At 38.3% G+C, this 20474-nt stretch overlaps 1 protein-coding gene across 2 annotated transcripts in view; it reads left to right on the top strand.

Moving 5' to 3' along the window:
- Positions 1 to 8930: 8930 nt before the first annotated feature.
- slc7a14a (solute carrier family 7 member 14a) overlaps positions 8931 to 20474 on the top strand; it is a 42769-nt gene continuing 31225 nt past the window's right edge. Inside the window, exons 1-3 of one of the 2 annotated variants that reach the window (XM_088355253.1) lie at positions 8931 to 8978; positions 9072 to 9262; positions 19420 to 19857. In XM_088355253.1, the coding sequence (XP_088211379.1) occupies positions 19551 to 19857 (307 nt within the window). In that variant the 5' untranslated portion in view covers positions 8931 to 8978; positions 9072 to 9262; positions 19420 to 19550. Of the gene's footprint in view, positions 8979 to 9071; positions 9263 to 9331; positions 9416 to 19419; positions 19858 to 20474 lie in introns of those variants that run through there. The other variant, XM_088355254.1, reaches the window with a different exon arrangement.

The following is a 20474-nucleotide window of genomic DNA, read 5'->3' as shown; positions in this document are numbered from 1 at the left end:
GCGTGGGTTTCCCCTGGGCACTCCGATTTCCTCCCACATACCAAAAACGTGCATGTCAGGTTAATTGGTCGGTCCAAATTGTCCCTAGGTGTGAATGAGCGAGTGAATTGTCTGTCTTTGTGTGCCCTGCTACTGTTGGGCAACCAGTTCAGGGTGTCCCCTGCCCACTGCCCGAAGATAGCTGGGATGGGCTCCAGCTTTCCCGCGACCCTACTGAGGATAGGCAGTATGGATATATTTTGATAAAAAGAACATATGGGGATGTTTTTTTTTTTCACAAATAAACCAATGTAAGGTTAGTTATTTTAAACAAATGGATCCGTATTTTAGCTATAAAAAAAGAAAGGTTGAGTTCTGGGTGTTTCCTTAAGGTACAACTTTTACTTTAATGAGTATCCAGTTTTTGTGAGTAGTTATGTGCAATTTGACTTAATTTTCTAAAACTTTTTTTTTTCAACAAATGGATCCGTCTTGTATTAAGCTTTAAAAAAATATCAAATGTATATATATATATATATATATATATATATATATATATATATATATATATATATATATATATATATATATATATATATATATATATATATATATATATATATATATATATATATATACATACATACATACATACATACATACATACATACATACATCCCTTATCTGCACCACTTATCTGCACCAGGGTCATGGGGGTGCTGGAGCCCATCCCAGCTATCTTCGGGCAGTGGCCAGGGGGCAAGGGACACCCTGAACTTGTTTATACATATATATATATATATATGTATATATATATATATATATATATATATATATATATATATATATATATATATATATATATATATATACACAGTGGGACCTCGCTACTAAATCGCCGGAGCCATCGAGGGCCGTGTAGCGCCATGTAGAGCCATCGCGGGCCGGGCGGGAGAAGCCTCGGCTTGTCGCGGTGTCGTGCGTATCGCGCCCGAAAGTAAGTTCCAGAAAATATGCATTGTTTCTTTTCTGTGTACCGTATTTTCCGCACTATAAGGCGCCCCGCGTTATAGGGCGCACCCCCAAAAAACAGTTTTTGGTCCTATATTTGCCATACATAAGGCGCACCGGATTACAGGCGCTACAATGGGAATGTCGACAAAACAGTCAGATAGTTCAGTCCAACTTATTACCCCCTTAACATTCCCAAAGCTTGCAAAGTTGCAAATACGTGTCTCAGACATATACGGAAACAGTGTCTGTACGATGTCACTCAAATGCATCGTTCCAAATATCATTCGGAAGGTTAAAGTCTTCAAGACGGATTCAAAAAATGCCAAACATTCCTTAGTTTCTATTTTATTTTTCGCTCACAACTTTACTGTGCATATGACAATAAACACTTGGAATTGAGTTTAAATTAAAAATAGACTCATCACAGAAACATCGAGATCAGTCTGAAACAAGATACTGGGAAAATATATAGCCGGAGTAGCTCACCGAAGTCGTTGCGTTCAATAATAATGTGCAACCATGGTCCTCTTATATCCGTGAGTGTAGTAAATCTAAGAAAGTAAAATATTTACAAATACAGAATAATAAAACATGTTTTCCCTATGCCGTAGTTGAAGCAAACTTGCTATTCACATTCATCTTTTTCGGCCAATTGCAGGCTTTGTTTTGCCCCTTTAGCCTATGCGAGCCTGTAAATGATAAAAAGGATCCACCCCCTTTACCTCTGCATAACTTTAGCCAATAGTGATCGATTCAAATGATGATTGACACATTGGCTGGGAAATGAAACGCCGGCATATGTCTCCTAGCATACACCACGGACCACATCACCTACGAGGAAAAATCTAGTCGGCGGCTGCTTGCCTTTGTTGTGAGACCTTGCGACTTAATATTGATCCATATATAAGGCGCACTGTTTTATAATGCGCATGGTCAGCTTTTGAAAAAAATGAAGACTTTTAGATGCGCCTTATAGTGCGGAAAATACGGTACTTGAATTTGAACCCATTCATTGCTAGCTAAGTACTCATGCATCTTTAACGTCTTGCACTTTTCTTATACTGTACTCATAACTATGTCTTTTGCACTATTGTACAGTATCCTTTTTCAGAGACTCTAACGTTTACTAGATGCGTATTTTAACTTCATATGTATTATTTATATATTTTTAAAAAAATGTGGGTCTGATGTATACATTTTGAATGAAATGAAAGGATGAAAAACAAAGCAGATCCATCAATATATCTTAAGACGTCAGTGGCAGCGAGTGACTTAATTTTTGCAAAAACGAATTAAAAGTGTCGTCAAGTCTCATCTACTGTACTTGTATAGCCCTTAACACTATATGTCTCAAAGGACTGAACAGGATTACACCATCCCCTGATCTTAAACCAACATGCAGGCAAGGAAAAACTCAAAACCTCAGCATGAGGAAAAAGGAAACCTTGAGGAGGGGCCTCACAAGTGGTAACCCCCCTTCCAGAAAGACCAGGGTGCAATAGATGTAGAAAAAAAGTGTGAAAGCAGAATAACAGGAATGTACTCACTTCACCTCACTTCGACCATATTTTTTTACTGCCAAAAAGCGAAAGGACCCCGAAAATTGTGATTGTTTTAAAGTTCCACAAAAAGGTAAAAACGAAGATTTTTTTACAAATTGGAGAGAAAATGAAGTTGTGTGGGTACAGTGAATACTTTTGGGATGTACTCACATTACTTCAGTTCTCTCACATTTGTCTTTTCAGCATGACAATTTTTCCACGTTGTCTGTTTCTTATTACTTCTGTTATTACAAGTAAAATATGTAAATCTTACAATAAAAGTAGATTCCTGTTTTTAGCACTAAATTTGATATATAGTTTTGTAGTATTTTTGTCATATTTCTGTAGTAGTGGTTTCGCTTTACGCTCATAGTGGGAAGATAGGAAAAATGGCTGGCATTTAAAAAAGAAATACATTTTTATTAGTAGAACTTTGTTTCATATATTATATATTGTTATTATACTTTGACCATTTTTGTTCGGTAGGTCCGAGCCTAAAGGGCCACATGTGGCCCTGGGGCATAATTTGTCCACCCCTGGTTTACGTAATTGGCACTATTGGCCAATCGTGTTGCTGCTTTTTGATTTCCACACCCTTTAGGGCAGATCTATTTTTATAACCTAGATTTAATAAAAAGTAAGGGTTCTGGGTAAGGCTGTCAAGGTTAAAACTTCAGATTGTATTAAAGTAAAGAAAGAAACACACTCTGAGTCAGGTATTGGGTTTTCGGCCTCCTTTTCATAGGAGGCGCGTCCCATCAGAGCTTTCCCCTAGATCTGCTTCCAAGATCGGCTCAGGGAGGATGAACACACACCCAATAACTACAGGCTCATGTATTAAAAACACAGGCATAAAACAACCGTCTGATTGGCTTTGGCAAAATCACATGAATGCATGAAACGAATCTGATTGGCTTAAAGAAATCACATGAATAAATGGAACGATATAATGCTGGTCGCTAGATGGCGTATGAGCACAATAAATAACCAGTAAGAAAAGTGAAACTTTTGTTTCATGAAAATAAATTTAAGTGATTTAGAAGAGAGGCAAGCTCATGACCAGACTTCCAGGCACTAAAATGAAAGACATCTTGATTAATAATTAGCAGGCCCCATGAGGATACAATTGTTGTAAGAATACAAACAGTACCTGAATAAAATATTTGGCTTCGCTAAGGTACTTTTGTCAAGACCCAGAATGGAATCTCTGACTCAATTGCGTTCGTTTTAAATGAATCTTTAATGGATTGAGCTGACAGAGCTGGTTTTGGAAGCCGATGGTTGTCGGTCGCTAGCAGCGTTTGACGGAACGGCAGTTCCGTGACAGGTAGGCAGAATCAATACGTCTTAGCGGGCAGGTCGATGGCCAGGGCAGGAGAGTAGATCGTAACGCGGGGCAGAAGCAGGTCGGAACCGAAGGCAGGAATTAAAACAGGAGAGTAGTCTTTGGTACTTGGTAATCTGGCGAAACACACAGGAACACAGAAGTACGGTCTGACGTCCTTGTCTGGACGCTGACCGCTTAAGAAGAGAACATCAGCCAATCAGAGAGCGCACTCCAGCGCACCAAACGATTGCCACGGGTGTCTTCACCTCGGCAATCATGACAACTTTTGAGGATCAAATCATACAAAAGCACATTCAAACTATAATGAAATTATAATTTCCCTTAAAAGGGATTTAGAACAAAAGACATTTCCCATTGAATGTTGGGCTTTCACATGTTCTCTTTGCACGTTCAAAATCCATTAATGTCTTCTGTCCTTATTTTCTGTGTCCACTAAAATGTAAAATTATCAATGTTCCTGAAAGAAATGGATAAAAATAAACTGGCACTTAGTAGTGGAGAAGGTGAGGTTTTTTTAATCTTCAGTGAATCACACTGACCGCAAAGCCACGACTGCTGGACGTGTGTTTTGTGTGTTTCTGTATGTGTGTTTTGTTACACGTGTGTTTTGTATGTGTGGGTGTGTAATGAGTCACGTTCAACCTTGATTTCCTGGACGAGTAAACAGATCTCATGTCGTGATCTGTCCACTGGATTATAAAAAATTAAATAAAAAGGATCCTGAAGGTCTGACCAGAATTCGGTATTTTTATTTGAAATACTCAAATATCTCACCTTTAGAAGGAATTCGGTTTTTTAAGTCAAAATGGGTGACCTTACAGGAATTTTATAGATCCGAAGAGTATTTGAGGAGGGGACGGAGGTTTTGTGAGATTTCCAAAAGCTTCCATCCATTCTCTTTTTTTCCGTCCTTCCTTCCTTCCTTCCTTCCTTCCTTCCTTCCTTCCTTCCTTCCTTCCTTCCTTCCTTTTTGCACTATGATGAGCATTTTTGCACCAAATGCATATTGCACCAACCCTTACGATACCAAACTGTAAGTAACATCCTACATGCCGACATTTCTTGTGTAAATTTTGTGTAAATTATAACTAAAACCTTATCCTCCTTGTTTTATGACCTCATCTTCTCTGTTCCTTTATCTTGGGTTTTTTTACCCCACTGTGAATGTGTGAACCTGGAGTGTCATGCCCAATTTCGTTGTCACAATATGTTAACCAATTTTGTAACAATGACATTAAAGGTATATTCTATTCTATTCTATTCTATTCTATTCCTTCCTTCCTTTCTTCTGTCCTTACTTTCCTCCCTTTCAGCCTGCCAGTCTTTCTGCCTGCATTTTTTCCTTCCTTGCTTCGTTCCCCCCTTCTTTCTTTACTTCTTTCTCTCGGTTTTTTCATTTCTATTTTTCATTTCTTCCCTTTCTTTTATTTGTTATTTCATATTTCCTTTTACCTTTTTCAGTTCTTTCCCCGTTCTCTATCTTTCCTCCCTTTTGTTTTGTTCTCTTTCTTTTTTCCTTCATTTCTTTCCTTCTTTCGTTCTTCCATCGTTTGATGTTCTTACAGTCTTTCTTTTTTCCCTACCTTTAATACCTCCCTTTTCGTTCTTTCCATTCTTTTCCTTCTTTCTTTACTTCTATTCTTTTCTTTCATTTCTTCCTTATTTCTTCATTCCTTATCCTTTCCTTATTTTGTATTTTATTCTTTTCTTTGTTTCTTTCTTACTCTTTTTTCTTTTCTTTGTTTTCTCTCTCTTTCTTTCTCTTTCTCTGAGTCTTTCTCTCTATTTCTCTTTCTCTTCTTTTTTCTTTGTGTTTTCTTTTGTGTTTTCTTTTTTTTGTCTTATCTTTTCTTTTTTTTCTTTATTCTGTCCATGCATCCATCCGTGGTCCAAAATAAAGCATGCACCAACGTGTGCATGCCATTAATTCCCTCCCTTGCAAATGGTCAGCAATGCCCGGCAGCCCGGTGACCTCATCAGACAGCAATGCATGATGGATAGTGGCACTCAGGTCGCCCAGCTGTTTCACCAGTCACGTATGCTGAAAGTACAATTTTACACCGCTGGCTTGCTGATAGCATTTGATGTTCTTTTGCATTTCAATAATAGGAGAAAACGTTATGTCTCTTCTGAATTAAATGCAAAGTGAAATTGTATTATGTATGCTGTTGTCATGGTTACAGATATGCTTTACCTGTGCCCGCTCCTTTGGCACCAACTGCCTCGGACTCTGATTGGCTCTCTGTCCCTATTCAAACCCACTCCTATCTGTCCTCTGTGGTCAGTCCGTCTGCGAACCTCAGTTTACACTAGGCAAGTCTTTTTTTCGACCCTGACTCCAACCTGCTTTTTGCTCTTGTCTGTCCCCCGGCTTCGACCCGTTTTTGAGCCTGACGATGTCCCGGCCTCCGACCTTTTTTGTCCCCGACCACTTCTACTCTCCTTTCCTGGCTTACGACTCGCTTACGACCCCGACCACATATTTGCTCTCCCTTCCCGGCTACTGACCCGTTTTTCCGTTCCCGACACCGCCATCGCGCGCCACAGAAGTCCCACTTCCGCGTTCAGAGCGCCCTGCTTTCCGCGCCCAGCGATCACCGGGTCGTGGGGGCAACCCTTTCCTTTCTTCCAATAAAACTGAGAGAAACATAACGCAAGTGGGTCCTATCTCTGACAGCTGTTCCTTGTGTTCCTTTTGAAAATTAGTATAGAATAAAAACATTTGTTTTGATGTAATGATTTGTCTTGGTTTTGTCCTTTTAATTCGATTTTGGTACTAAATGGATCATAACAGTTTCAATGGTAGACTTAAAGCAGCCTCTGATGGCCGTGTTATTGCTAATAAACATCAATAACAAGCCTCCGTTCCAAAATGTTATCTTCCTCGTCCTCACCCACCCACTTATGACCTTTAGCATCCACTCAGCAGGTTGCTGTTGCCGTGGCTACCTCTGTTATCATATCGATCACCATTCACCTTTCAGAAGCATGAATCTAATCAGGGTATTACCACGAGTATCTATGAATAGGCTAATTGTTTTATTTGTTTGTTATATTTCTTCTAATAAAAGAAGGATGACGGCCTATAAATAATAAAAAAAGTAATAGTATGTCAGTTTGAAGAGACAGCATATATTAGTTAGCCCCTCCTAGTGGTATAGAGCTGCATTAAAAAAACTTGGTTTAGGTTTAAAGCAGAAATACATATCAGATAAACAAGCACTTCTTTTAAAATATTTGTAGGTTGAGAAACTTTACATAATCTCATCCACCCAAAGACGGCTGAAATAAGTGGCGGCCATCTTGTGGCTACGGTACCCAGAACTTCAAAAAGAATGAAGAAAAAAAATGAGCGGTAAAATGGTGCATTTTGGTCACTTTGAGTCTTTACAATTTGTATTCTCTTACAACGACATCTAGTGGTCAAGTATTACAGTGTCCTTTTGAATGCTGAATTGGTAAATTGTCATGGCGCCCAATTGGTCCCCGCCGTGTGGCGCCAGGTTTGGTCACGGTTGCCACGGCGCCCAATTGGCCCCGCCCATGGACACCAGCTGAAACGCGTTGACAGATTGCTCCCTGGGAGTACTTAAACACTGTCCTTTGAGTCTTTTGTTGTCGAAGCGTCTGCAAAACTCCTGTTAAACTCTATTGTGATATGTCAAGCCTGTAAATCCCCGTTTTGCCTGTGTTTTGCCCCTGTTTTGTTCTCCACCTGAGCTGTTTGATTTTGACTTCCTCGTGGCGATCAATCTACTTCCGCGACCACTCGATCCACGGATCAAGTGTGGGCTCATTCCTCTTCTCCCCAATAAAATGTTAATAACGATTGGGTTCAGCTTCCTGTTTCCTGTCCTGGTTCGTGATAGGTAAGTGTTTTTTTACATTTAATTAGTAACATGGGTGACTGGCTAGTTTTAATTTTAAAAGACACGTACGTTTAATATCAATGGTCGGTCGGTTGGTGGGTCATTAGGTTTGGGGTGGGTTGGTTTGGTTGGTGTTGGTTTGGGTTGGATGTGTTGGTGTTGGTTTGGTCTGATTTCATTCAGGTTGGGTTCGTTTGGGTTGGTTTGAGTTTGAGTTGGGTTGGTTTGGTTGGGGTTTGGTAGGTTTCGTCAGTTGAGGTTGGTTTGGTAGGTTTCGTTGGTTGGGGTTGGTTTGGTTTGGTTGGGGTCGGGTGAGTTTGAGTTGGGTTGGGTTGGTTTTGGTTGGTTGGGGTTGGTTGCGGTTAGTTGTTTGGTAGTGTGGGGTTGGGTTGTATAGGATTGGGTTGGGTGGGGTTGGTTGGTTGGTTGGTTGCAACGAGGAGAAAAACGTATCTGGATTTAGTGATTTTAAGTTAAACTGACAGTTCTGTAAACATTTTCTTTAGCTAAAGAATTCATTAAGTAAAAGTAAGTGCATGCTGTGTAGATCCTCCACAAAGGGAATAAAGAAAAAAAAAGAAAAAGAAAAATAGAACTAGCAAAAGTGAAGCCCGGCCCGACTTGATAATTGACATTTTAAGCCCAAAATTCAGGCCGGATTTGGGTCAGGTTTGGGGCCTCTAATTCAAATCAATTGTTTTTTTGTTTTTGTTTTTTGTTTTGTTTGTTTTTTTACTGAACGAAAGTTTTTTGTACAATTAAATAACACACACTGCCCCTTTAAACGAAGAAGGAGTGTTCTTTTACTGTACATTTTGTTAAACCTTGTCTAGTGTCTTGCCCATTGTTTATTAAATTGCTATTGTTCAAATTGATTTGATCTGCTGTTTCCTCTATTAATCTTAACTTGTCAAACCTAGAACTAGTACATAGCTTCTCTTCTCTTATATTGGTGCTGATTCTTGGCATCAATCGGACCCTTGGCAAGCAATCGGCGACAAAAACAAATCCCCCCTCGCCTCGCTTAAATGTATTTACGAGTCCAAAGACAGCAAATCGCCTCATTTTGTGTAGGAAAAAAACATTAGCACCACTTCCTGAATGATTTAAAGCTTTTTGCATCATCGTCTCCTCCCTCCCTCCCGTGTGGTCCTCCATCCTTCCCCCTCCCTCCAGCCACGAGATGCTGCTGCTGATGCGGGCATCGTCTCATCCAGCCATGCCGCAGTGAGTGCCCCCCTCCTCTATTTCTTCCTCCTCTCCTAACATTATCTTCACTTTTTCTTTATATTTCTCACCCGCCCTGATTGTTACACAAAGGATCGCATGAAAGTAATGCAACTGCAGCTGCAACGGGCGTGTTGTTGTCCTCCAGCCCGTCTCCGCCCCCGCCATCTCCGGCTGGAGCAGCCGGGCCAGCGTGCTTCACCTTGACCGGCCAGGAGGCGCAGGGAGGCGGCGTCGGAGTGTCCGAAAGACTCGGTGGATCCTTCCCTTTTTTTGCAGGCGGGGTGAGTTGAAGCGATGACGCAATACGTCTTTTTCATCCCGTCCGTCCGGAAACCACGTGACCGCCGTGTTTTCACACAAGTGGGCTAATCCTTCGTGACATGGCCACGGCGTTTCGGCGCTTGTTTGCCCTCGCAATCGTCCGAAAGCCACGGGTAGGGTTGAAAATGAAGGATTTTAGACAGTTTAGACGTTTTAAATTTCGGGGTTCAAATTAGGGGTGTGGTTTTGAAGAAGCTAGCTTATTTTAACAACCATTTCAAGATGTGTCGTCTGTCAGCCAGGGGTAGGGTTTTAAATCAGGGTCTCCAGATATTGTTGGTCAGTGAAGGTTTTTTTTGTAGATCAAGGTTTAAAGTTAGGGTTTTAAGATATAGGTTTTTTTGTAGATCAAGGTTTAAATTTAGGGTTTTAAGACATAGATGTGCAGTTTTGAAAGTGGTAGCCTATCTTAACTATAGGGTTTCAAACTGTGTCAAGGTGTTAACTTTAGATAAAGGTGTTGGTTCAGGGTTATTAGTTAAATTTACTTGAAATTTGGGTCAAAGTTTTGAGAAGACAGGAATATGGTTTTTAATTGTAGTTTCCAGACAGATTTGTTGAGGTTTGTTCTGGGATTAAAAGTTTAAAGTTAGGGTTTGAAAATAGGGGGTGTGGTTTTGAAAAATCTAAATTTCCTTTTAAAATTAGGGTTTCAAGATGTGTCAAGGTCTTAACTTTAGATAAATGTGTTGGTTCAGGGTTATTAGTTAGATTTTCTTTAAATTTGGGTCAAAGTTTTGAGAAGACAGGAATATGGTTTTTAATTGTAGTTTCCAGACAGATTTGTTGAGGTTTGGCGTTCTGGGATTTAAAGTTTAAAGTTAGGGTTTGAAAATAGGGGGTGTGGTTTTGAAAAATCTAAATTTCCTTTTAAAATTAGGGTTTCAAGATTTGTCAAGGTCTTAACTTTAGATAAATGTGTTGGTTCAGGGTTATTAGTTAGATTTTCTTTAAATTTGGGTCAAAGTTTTGAGAAGACAGGTATATGGTTTTTAATTGTAGTTTCCAGACAGATTTGTTGAGGTTTGGCGTTCTGGGATTTAAAGTTTAAAGTTAGGGTTTGAAAACAGGTGTGCGGTTTTGAAAAAAGTGGCCCATCTTATCTATAGTGTTTCGAGATGTGTCAAGGTTGTGATTATGGTATTTAAAAGGTCAGGGTTATCAGTTAAATTTTCTTTAAATTTGGTTGAAACTTTTGAGAAACAAAAATAGGGTTTTTAATTTGAGTGTCCAGACAGGTTTGGCGACGTATCGTGTTTTTGGATTAAAAATTTAAATTTAGGGTTTAAAAACAGGTGTGCGGTTTTGAAAAAAGTGGCCCATCTTGACTATAGGGTTTCAAGTTTGGTATGGGTTGTAACTTGAGATTCAGGTATTAAGTAGGTTCGGGGTTATTAGTTGAATTTGGGTAAAATCTTTGAAAAGACCGCAATATGGTTTTTAATTTTAGTTTCCAGACATGTTTGTTGAGGTTTGACGTTTTGGGATTAAATAATTAAAGTTAGGGTTTGAAAATATGGGGTGTGGTTTTGAGAAAAAAATTAATTTCCTTTTAAAATTAAGGTTTCAAGATGTGTCAAGGTTTTAACTTTAGATAAAGGTGTTGGTTCAGGGTTATTAGTTAAATTTACTTTAAATTTGAGTCACAGCTTTGAGAAGACAGGAATATAGTTTTTAATTGTCGTTTCCAGTCAGATTTGTTGAGGTTTGGCGTTCTGGGATTAAAAATTTAAAGTTAGGGTTTGAAAACAGGTATGCAGTTTTGGAAAAAGTGGCCTATCTTATCTATAGGGTTTCGTGATGTGTCAAGGTCGTAATTACGGATTATGGTATTAAGTAGGATCAGGGTTATTAGTTGAATTTACTGTAAATTTGGGTAAAACCTTTGAAAGACCGCAATATGGTTTTTAATTTTAGTTTCCAGACATGTTTGTTGAGGTTTGACGTTTTGGGATTAAATAATTAAAGTTAGGGTTTGAAAATATGGAGTGAGGTTTTGAAAAATTTAAATTTCCTTTTAAAATTAGGGTTTCAAGATGTGTCAAGGTCTTAACTTTAGATAAAGGTGTTAGTTCAGGGTTATTAGTTAAATTTACTTTAAATTTGGGTCAACGTTTTGAGAAGACAGGAATATGTTTTTTAATTGTAGTTTCCAGACAGATTTGTTGAGGTTTGTTCTGGGATTAAAAGTTTAAAGTTAGGGTTTGAAAATAGGGGGTGTGGTTTTGAAAAATCTAAATTTCCTTTTAAAATTAGGGTTTCAAGATGTGTCAAGGTTTTAACTTTAGATAAAGGTGTTGGTTCAGGGTTATTAGTTAAATTTACTTTAAATTTGGGTCAAAGTTCGGAGAAGAAATGTGGTTTTTAATTGTAGTTTTTAGACAAATTGTTTGAAGTTTAGCGTTCTGGGATTAAAAGTCTAAAGTTAGGGTTTGAAAACAGGTGTGCGGTTTTGAAAAAAGTGGCCCATCTTATCTATAGTGTTTTGAGATGTGTCAAGGTTGTAATTATGGATTATGGTATTTAAAAGGTCAGGGTTATCAGTTAAATTTACTTTAAATTTGGTTGAAACCTTTGAGAAACAAAAATAGGGTTTTTAATTTGAGTGTCCAGACAGGTTTGGCGACGTATGGTGTTTTTGAATTAAAAAATTTAAGTTAGGGTTTTAAAATAGGTGTGCCGTTTTGAAAAACTGGCCCATCTTGACTATAGGGTTTCAAGTTTTGTCTGGGTTGTAATTTGAGATTCAGGTATTAAGTAGGTTCGGGGTTATTAGTTGAATTTGGGTAAAACCTTTGAAAATACAGCAATATGGTTTTTAATTTTAGTTTCCAGACATGTTTGTTGAGGTTTGACGTTTTGGGATTAAATAATTAAAGTTAGGGTTTGAAAATATGGGGTGTGGTTTTGAAAAAATTAAATTTCCTTTTAAAATTAAGGTTTCAAGATGTGTCAAGGTTTTAACTTTAGATAAAGGTGTTAGTTCAGGGTTATTAGTTAAATTTACTTTAAATTTGGGTCAAAGTTTTGAGAAGACAGGAATATGTTTTTTAATTGTAGTTTCCAGACAGATTTGTTGAGGTTTGTTCTGGGATTAAAAGTTTAAAGTTAGGGTTTGAAAATAGTTGTGCGGTTTTGAAAAAAGTGGCCTATTTTACCTATGGGGTTTCAAGATGTGTCAAGGTTGTAACTTTTTATAAAGGTGTTAAATAGGTCCAGGGTTAGTAGTTAAATTTACTTTATATTTGGTTGAAACTTTTGAGAGAAAAAAATATTTTTTTTAATTTGAGTGTCCAGACAGGCTTGGCGAGATATGGTGTTTTTGGATTGAAAATTTAAAGTTAGGGTTTCAAAATAGGGGTTTTGAAAAACTGGCCCATCTTAACTATGGGGTTTTGAGATGTGTCAAGGTCGTAACTTTAGATTAAGGTGTTAAATAGCTTCAGAGTTAGTAGTTAGATTTACTTTAAATTTGGTACAACTTTTGAGAAAACAGGTATGCGGTTTTAAATTTAAATATTCTGACAGGTTTGGTGAGGTTTGGCGTTTTGGGATTAAAAGTTTAAAGTTGGGGTTTGAAAATAGGTGTACAGTTTAGAAAAAACTGGCCCATCTTGACTATAGGGTTTCAAGTTTGGTCAAGGTTATAACTTTAGATTAAGGTGTTGAGTATGTTCAGGGTTATTAGTTGAATTTACTATAAATTTGGGTAAAACTTTTGAAAAGACCGCAATATGGTTTTTAATTTGAGTTTCCAGACATGTTTGTTTAGGTTTGACGTTTTGGGATTAAAAATGTAAAGTTGGGGTTTGAAAATGTGGTTTTGAAAAATCTAGATTTCCTTTTAAAATTAGGATTTCAAGACGTGTCAAGGTTTTACTTTAAGAAAAGGGTATTAAACAGGTTCAGGGTTTTCAGTTAAAGTAATTTGGTTTAAACTTTTTTGTGACTGGGCAAGAAGATGGAAGTTGGGTTTTAAAAGATAAGGATAGGAATGAGTTCGAAACAAGGATACGGCTTTATCTTTTAAGGCTTTGGAAGTCAAAGATTTCATCTTTAATCTGCCTTGAAGGAGAGGGAAAGGATTTTGAAGTGTGTTCTCAACTTGGATTACAATTTGAAATCAACTCTAAATCATTGTTGGGTTTTAAATAGTTTGAGACTTTTGTGGGTTTAATTTACAACACGAAATACATGTAGAAATAGTAAATTGGAGTCCAAACCCAAGTTTAATATGTTGAACCCTTTTGAACCCAAATCTGTTCAAACACTTACCCTGCCATCAAACCCTATTTGAAAACATTTTGCGATCAGATGCTAACTCTTTCGTACCCAAATCATGATACTTTAAGAAAATACTTTTTATTGGGAAAACATATGGAATTATTTGCTGAGGACTTACTAATAGGGGTATGGCGTCAATTAAGGATAAGACCAAATAAGTTCATGGATTCTTCATTTTCCTCATGCTGAGGTTTTTGAGTTTTTCCTTTCCCTCATTTAGGTTTTAGATCAGGGGATGGTGTAATAATAGTCTGTGGTTTGCAATAATATGTGGTCTGTGCAGCCCTTTGAGGCTCCTTGTGATTAAGGGTGTCACAAATAAACATGACTTGACTTGATTAGGGATGTTCACTACCACTTCCAGGCCATGTTAGCCAGCTAAGCTAACTCCACTACTGAGTACTCTCTGACACAAGGATGTCTTCAGGGACTCTGTGTGAGTGTGTGCGTGTACAATCTGCCGTTTCTAAATTTGTCAGTTATGTAATCCTTGGCTTCCATCCTCAATTTTTTCTTTTTCTTGACTTCCATGATAACCAACAAGATATCCAACAGACAATCTAATCATTGATAATTAAATTCACAGTAATATTAATAACAATAATTCAAATTATCAAAACATGCTTCATAAAAAACCTTCAAGTTATATTCATCTGAAACCTCAAATCTCTCTTAAACACACAATTTAAGTTGGATTTTAAAACAGGACTATGGTTTAGAGCAGGGGTCGGGAACCTATGGCTCGCGAGCCATATATGGCTCTTTCTATGAATATCTATGGCTCAGAGACAAATTTGATTGCATGCAAAATTTCTCCATCCTATTCGAAACTTGAGTAGTTCGTCCTATTCAGGTACACGCAAAGCCAATCCAGAACTAAGTCTTATGGCGTTACTTCGCAGTATATATAGGGCACGTTTTTCACTACAATTTACAGTCAAGGTGTCACACAAAAAAGGTGGGAAAAAAACTCGTTTTGGCTGTACAACGCTAAAGAATCCTTTATATAAAAGTTCACTATATAATCTGTGTTCAGTGTTCAGATACCTTATGATGAATCCACAGAACACACTGTAAATACGCCAAAACACCGGAAGAGAACTTAGTCTTTTGATTGGGTGAGTGGGAGGGATGGGTGGAGCCATGCAAAAAACGCAAGCACTCCCTCCCATCTCTCGCCCTACGCCATCTGCGCCAAAAGTGAGCTCATCAGGCTCCCTATTTGCAGAATGTTGTGACGTTTTTACACAATAACAGCTTGCATCTGGTTTTGAAACCAATATGTATGGAAAAAAGGGTCAAAAGAAGTTTAACCGATCTTGAGTAATTGCAAGAAAGAGACAAGTTTAAAGTGGTATGTTTGTTGATTTTGGGACAGGGGCTCTGGCATTATTCTCTTTTCATAATTTTTATCAAATCATCAAAAATAAATGTGCTGAAGACTAAGCTTTTGTCTGGAGTGCGGGTTTAGCAATTTTGTAAATTTGTCTCATAATATATGGTGTGGCTCTTTCCCAAAATAAAATTAATATTTTTTGCTTTTATGGCTCTTTGAGTCAAAAAGGTTCCCGACCCCTGGTTTAGAGTAAAGGTGGGCAGGTAAATACCGCTGCTATGTATCGGTGCAGATACCAGCCTTTTTAAGGTTTTGTTACGTATTGTTACATAAAATCCCCTTCCAGATGCAAAGAATGGCTCATATTTATTAACATCTCATAAAGGGCCACTGGAATACAGCTGATACTGGGATCTTCTGCCATCGTGAGTACTGATACCAGGTTTCGGTATCAGTGCTTACACCCACTTTTTGAAAGAATTGATCAAATTCTGCTAATATTTAGTATACAGCTGATACTAATAGATACCATTGCCAAGACTGATTATATAGATATAACCACTCTTTTTGAATGTATCACTACATGTTCCCTTCTTTATGCAAAAGTATCGGCACCAGTTCCCTTCTCTATGCAAAAATTGGCCAAAATTTATCAACATCTAATAAATGGCCATGAGAAGGCAGCTTAGTCTGGTAGCTGCTACTGTTGTGAGATCAACGTTTTCATACATGCAAAACATGAATGGTAAATTCAAAATCCCAAAGGTGAAAACAACTAGGAAAAGTATGTGTGTGTCTGTGTGTGGAGTCAAACTTGGGAAAAATTTACAAGATGAGATCAATGTCCACCTATCCATGTGTTCAAATTTAAATACAAAAAAGCATTACTGGCGAAATACAGGGATGAAGAAAATGGGATATGAGGGAGATTGGAAATACTGCGTTTAAAACTATGGTTAACTTGTTGTTATTGTTGCTATTATTATATCAGAACTGTTATTATAAATATTATGTTTATTTTTATTGTTATTATCATTGGTGCCGCAGTGACATTTGGTAACTAGGCGCATTATGACGTTAAGGGATGGGTATCGCGAAGATTAGTGTATAAAATATGTGATTATTGTAATTATTATAATTATTGATATCTTACCTATGTAATAAGTATATCCACGAGATTTTGTTATATTAGACATAAGAGGAAAGGAGGATTTGTAAAATATATTTAATAGGGAAGATAAAGGGGTAGGAAAAATAAGCATCTGCTTCTGACTACCCCTTTTCAAACATGTTATGTGACATTATTTTGTTGTTGACTCATTGTTTTCGTCCTGTTTTTATTTTAATGTTCAAAATAAAAGTTTTCATTCATTCATGTATTTATCTATTGACCTGGTAAACCTGCCACCTGCCTGCTACGCTTTGTCTTACCTTGTTTGGCCCACGCTGGACTCTTCAAATAAACACACACACACTCTTATGCACACACTAGGGCTGGGTGGTTCGATTCAAATATCGATCCTATTGATACTAAGAAAGTACTTGAATTGGATCAATACAGTTGTCCTGGGATCGATGCTTTGCTCTTCCACCAAGTTTTTCAAGGCACTCACCTGGCTCCTTCTCTAACTCTCTAAGTCTATGCCTGAGTGAGTAACTGACAGACGCATTTTTCTGACGACTTGACTACCCCAAACCCCACCTTGCAACTCGCTGGCCTGCTGCATCGGGCCTGTTTGAGTGACAGAGTTTTAGATAGCCAGATGGATCGCCCCACCCCGACTAAAAACTAAAATGGACTAAGCCATACAGGAAGTGCAAAGTGGTGACCCTTTTTTAAACACACAATTACAATGCTATGTGTCATTTAATTGATAAAGTACTCAGCTACTGTTGCAACACCACCAATTTACATGAACACATTTAAAAAAAAAAAAAATCACCCTGCAGAAAGACACAAGCTGCAACCAAAAATGTAAACATGCTACTGTTCCTAAACAACAACCTACAAAATAGTTGTCACTATGGACACAAACCAGACAAAAAAGGCTTTTGGCTGACTTTATTTTCAAATATTGCGCAATGGAAGATATTTTTGTTGTCTTGTTGATATTGTTATACAGTATTTGTATTTTTAGTATATTGCAGCATATTTTAGGTTTGACTCCCTTTGCTTTGGTTTTGAAACAGTTGTAATGGAATCTTTATTTGTTTTAATGTATTTGTATAGTTATTCAATTAAAGAATGGTTTAGTGCCTAAAATGTTTGTTTATAATTACAATAAAAACAGCACAAACTCAAATGGGAAGGGTTCTATGATTCAATGCTCAAGAGGTTTCAGAGGAAAAGGTATTGGTATCGATCAATAGTACTCTGTATTGTCTTGGATCATATCAACATTTTTATGTGAATTTCCCTGTGGGGATGAATAAAGTATCTATCTATCTAAAACCAATATACCCAGAATCACCAATGACCAAATGACTATTTTGTGGAAAGGCCCAATGTCAATCTCCTTGATGTGTTTGTTTGATTTAAAACTTGGCCTCGGGGCTGGCAAATTAACGTTTCAGTTGCAAAAAATTGCGGTTTACGTCAATAAGGGCAATAGCTGTAGTAGTGCTTGAGTCCAGTTTCCGAGTGGCGAGGTGGGCGTCCAAATGTTTGCCCACGAAAGTGCTCCAGTGTCGCTTGATTTGAAGTCAAGAGGCCGGATGGAACACATGCAATTTGATACTAATGGAGGGCTTTTTTTCCCTTTTTCTTTTTTGCTCAATGGCAAGCATCAGGTGGGTGCTATTGAGAGCTGTAAAAAAAAAAACAATCCACCATCAAAACTAGGTTGGGTTCTTTTGATAAAACGCAAGACGTTATAGTTGGGACAAAAGAATAACACAAAACTTGCAAAAGTCAAGTCATGTTTATTTGTACACACTTACAACTTAATCACAAAAAGTCTCAAAGGGTTTCACAGAGCACATTTAAACCATCCCCTCATCTGAAACCTACATGAGGGCAAAGAAAAACTGAAAACGCTCAGGACGAAGAAAATGAACAAACCTTAAGAAGGGGCTACACATGAGATAATCCTAGGTTAACCAAGCTGCAATGGAGGTTGCAAGGACATCCAACAGACCTCACAGACATCATCAAAATAAAGAATCGGTCATTATAATGTCCAGTTGGCTGCTTCCTCCTCCAAAATCTTGACCGATAAGGCAGGTTCTAGATAATGCCGTACATCAGGTCCAATTGCCGCTACCACGGCTCGAAATGTATGCACCATGCAACAACCAGGATCACCCATCTCTTTCAAGGACAAAAAGACAAAAACATATATGCCAAACGGAGTGGATTTTTTTAGTATGGTTATTTAACTTACCCAACTTTTGGTGTTCAAAGAACAACCCAAAATATTGGGTTGGTATCATCTGATCCAAGATGATAACTGTAACCCAAACTCACTAACTGTGACCATACCCTTAACTCTAGCCCATCTAAACCTAACCCATTTAAACCTAATCCCCTAACCCAAAAGCCTCTGACCCTTTAACACAAGCCCATCTAACCCCATCCGCCCTATCTATACTCCCTTACCCGCTAACCTAAACCCACTAACCCTAAACCCAACCCAAAATGTAAATCTAACCCAAACCATAAACCCTCTTATTCAAAGCGAGTAACTGTTTCCCTCCTAAGTCTAATGCCTCTGACCCTAACACTGTTACCTGAAAACGTCTAATCCTAACCCCCTAACCGTAACCCTCAAACCTTAAACCTCTTACTCTAACCCTCTTAACTATATTGCCTTCAACTTCAACCCTCTAACCCTAAACATTCTAACCTTAACCCCCTAACCATAACCCTCAAACCATAAACCTCTAACACCCACTCCCTAACCCTAATACCTAGCCAAACTGTAACCCAAAGCCCCTAACCCTCTTACTTTTACTCTCTAACTGTAACCCCTACCCAAACCCTATAACCTTAACCACTCTAACCCTCTGACCCTAACACCCCTAATCAAAACCTTCTGACCCCTCAGGCCCTCAACCCTGTTACTCTAACCCTCTAAACCTAATGCCTACCCAGAACATAACTATAATCTCTTTAGATGGCACTGTATTGTCTAATGCGAATGAAAAACAGTGTCACAGAGCACAGCAAAATGCCAGACAAACATGGCGGCGACCTTAGGTAGGGAATCCTCTATGGAAATTTCTCGACTTATGATTTTAACATTGGTATGATAGTTACGGTATTTTTGCCCAGTATTCAAATCATGTCCTTTTTTACTGAGTATAGGTTTTGTGCCACTAGGAGGCATTAATCAATACACACTGTCCCTTTAAAGAACATGTCATACACAAGCTAATGGAGGTTAGCTTACTTTTGTGATATTTAATACCGTATGTCCATATATTGTGCTATTTTTGTTTCCATTCCATTTACAAAGTTTAAAATATGGTTTGAAACAATGTTTGGTTTATTTTCAGGTCCTTTCTCACCATGCTTGGACCAAAACATAAGTGAAGCAAGACCGGGAAAGCGATCAAATCTTCACAACAACAAACCTCTGCATCCAACGAATTTAGGAATACTTCATCTGGGATTCCAAACCTTCAGCATGAGCAGGCTAGCGGGCAAGCTAGATCCCCGGAGGATCCAGTGGGGCGCCATGTGGCACACCTTCACATCTCGTGTGTTAAGAACCAAGCCGGTAGAATCCATGTTGGACTCGGCCATGACGGGAACGGGTCCACACGGTACACGGCTAGCTCGTGTGCTATCTACAATGGATTTGGTGTCACTCGGCGTTGGTAGCTGCGTGGGAACGGGCATGTACGTTGTGTCGGGCCTGGTGGCCAAAGAAATGGCCGGCCCCGGCGTTATCGTGTCCTTTATCATCGCCGCCGTGGCCTCCATCTTGTCAGGTGAGGAAAAAAAAGATACTTTGTTTTTCGGCTTAATTCATATTCTTAACTTGGATTTTTCTAAAGAAAAATTTGAAGGCTGTTCTAAATTTCTTACAAGTCATGATTTTGGCATTGATAGCAAGTACAAATTCCAAAAAGTAGTCTCTTTTTTTCAATGCTAAAATACAAATAAAGTCGATTAAGCCAATGGAGATTAGCATATATTGGCGATACATTAAAATAGTGAAGTAACAACACAGAACAGGCTTTTAATCCGCGCATCATATATATGTGAGAACTTTCAACAACACCAGAGAAACCTCTATCACTATTTTTTTGATTTCAAGAAGGCGTTTGACGTAATATGGCAAGCCGCTTTATTGGCCACCGTGCGGAAGTACAACATTGGCCAGAAACTAGTTCAGACCATTGAACAACTGTATGCCAATGCCAACAGTGCTGTTCTTATCAATGGTGCAATTTGAGCATGGTTTCAACCCTCAGTTTGTGTGAGACAAGGCTCTATTCTTTCTCCAACTTTATTCAACATCTTCCTTGAGAGGATCATGTCCAAAGCTCTGCAGCACCATGAGGGTACAGTCAGTTTTGGGGGACATAAGATCGCTAACCTCTGT

This window comes from Urocampus carinirostris, chromosome 15 (genome assembly GCF_059441175.1).
Source record: "Urocampus carinirostris isolate Australia breed hairy pipefish chromosome 15, RoL_Ucar_1.0, whole genome shotgun sequence".
In the NCBI taxonomy this organism is placed as follows: Eukaryota; Metazoa; Chordata; class Actinopteri; order Syngnathiformes; family Syngnathidae; genus Urocampus; species Urocampus carinirostris.
The sequence above is the reverse complement of the archived record's forward strand: the minus strand, read 5'-3'. Positions and strand labels throughout refer to the sequence as shown.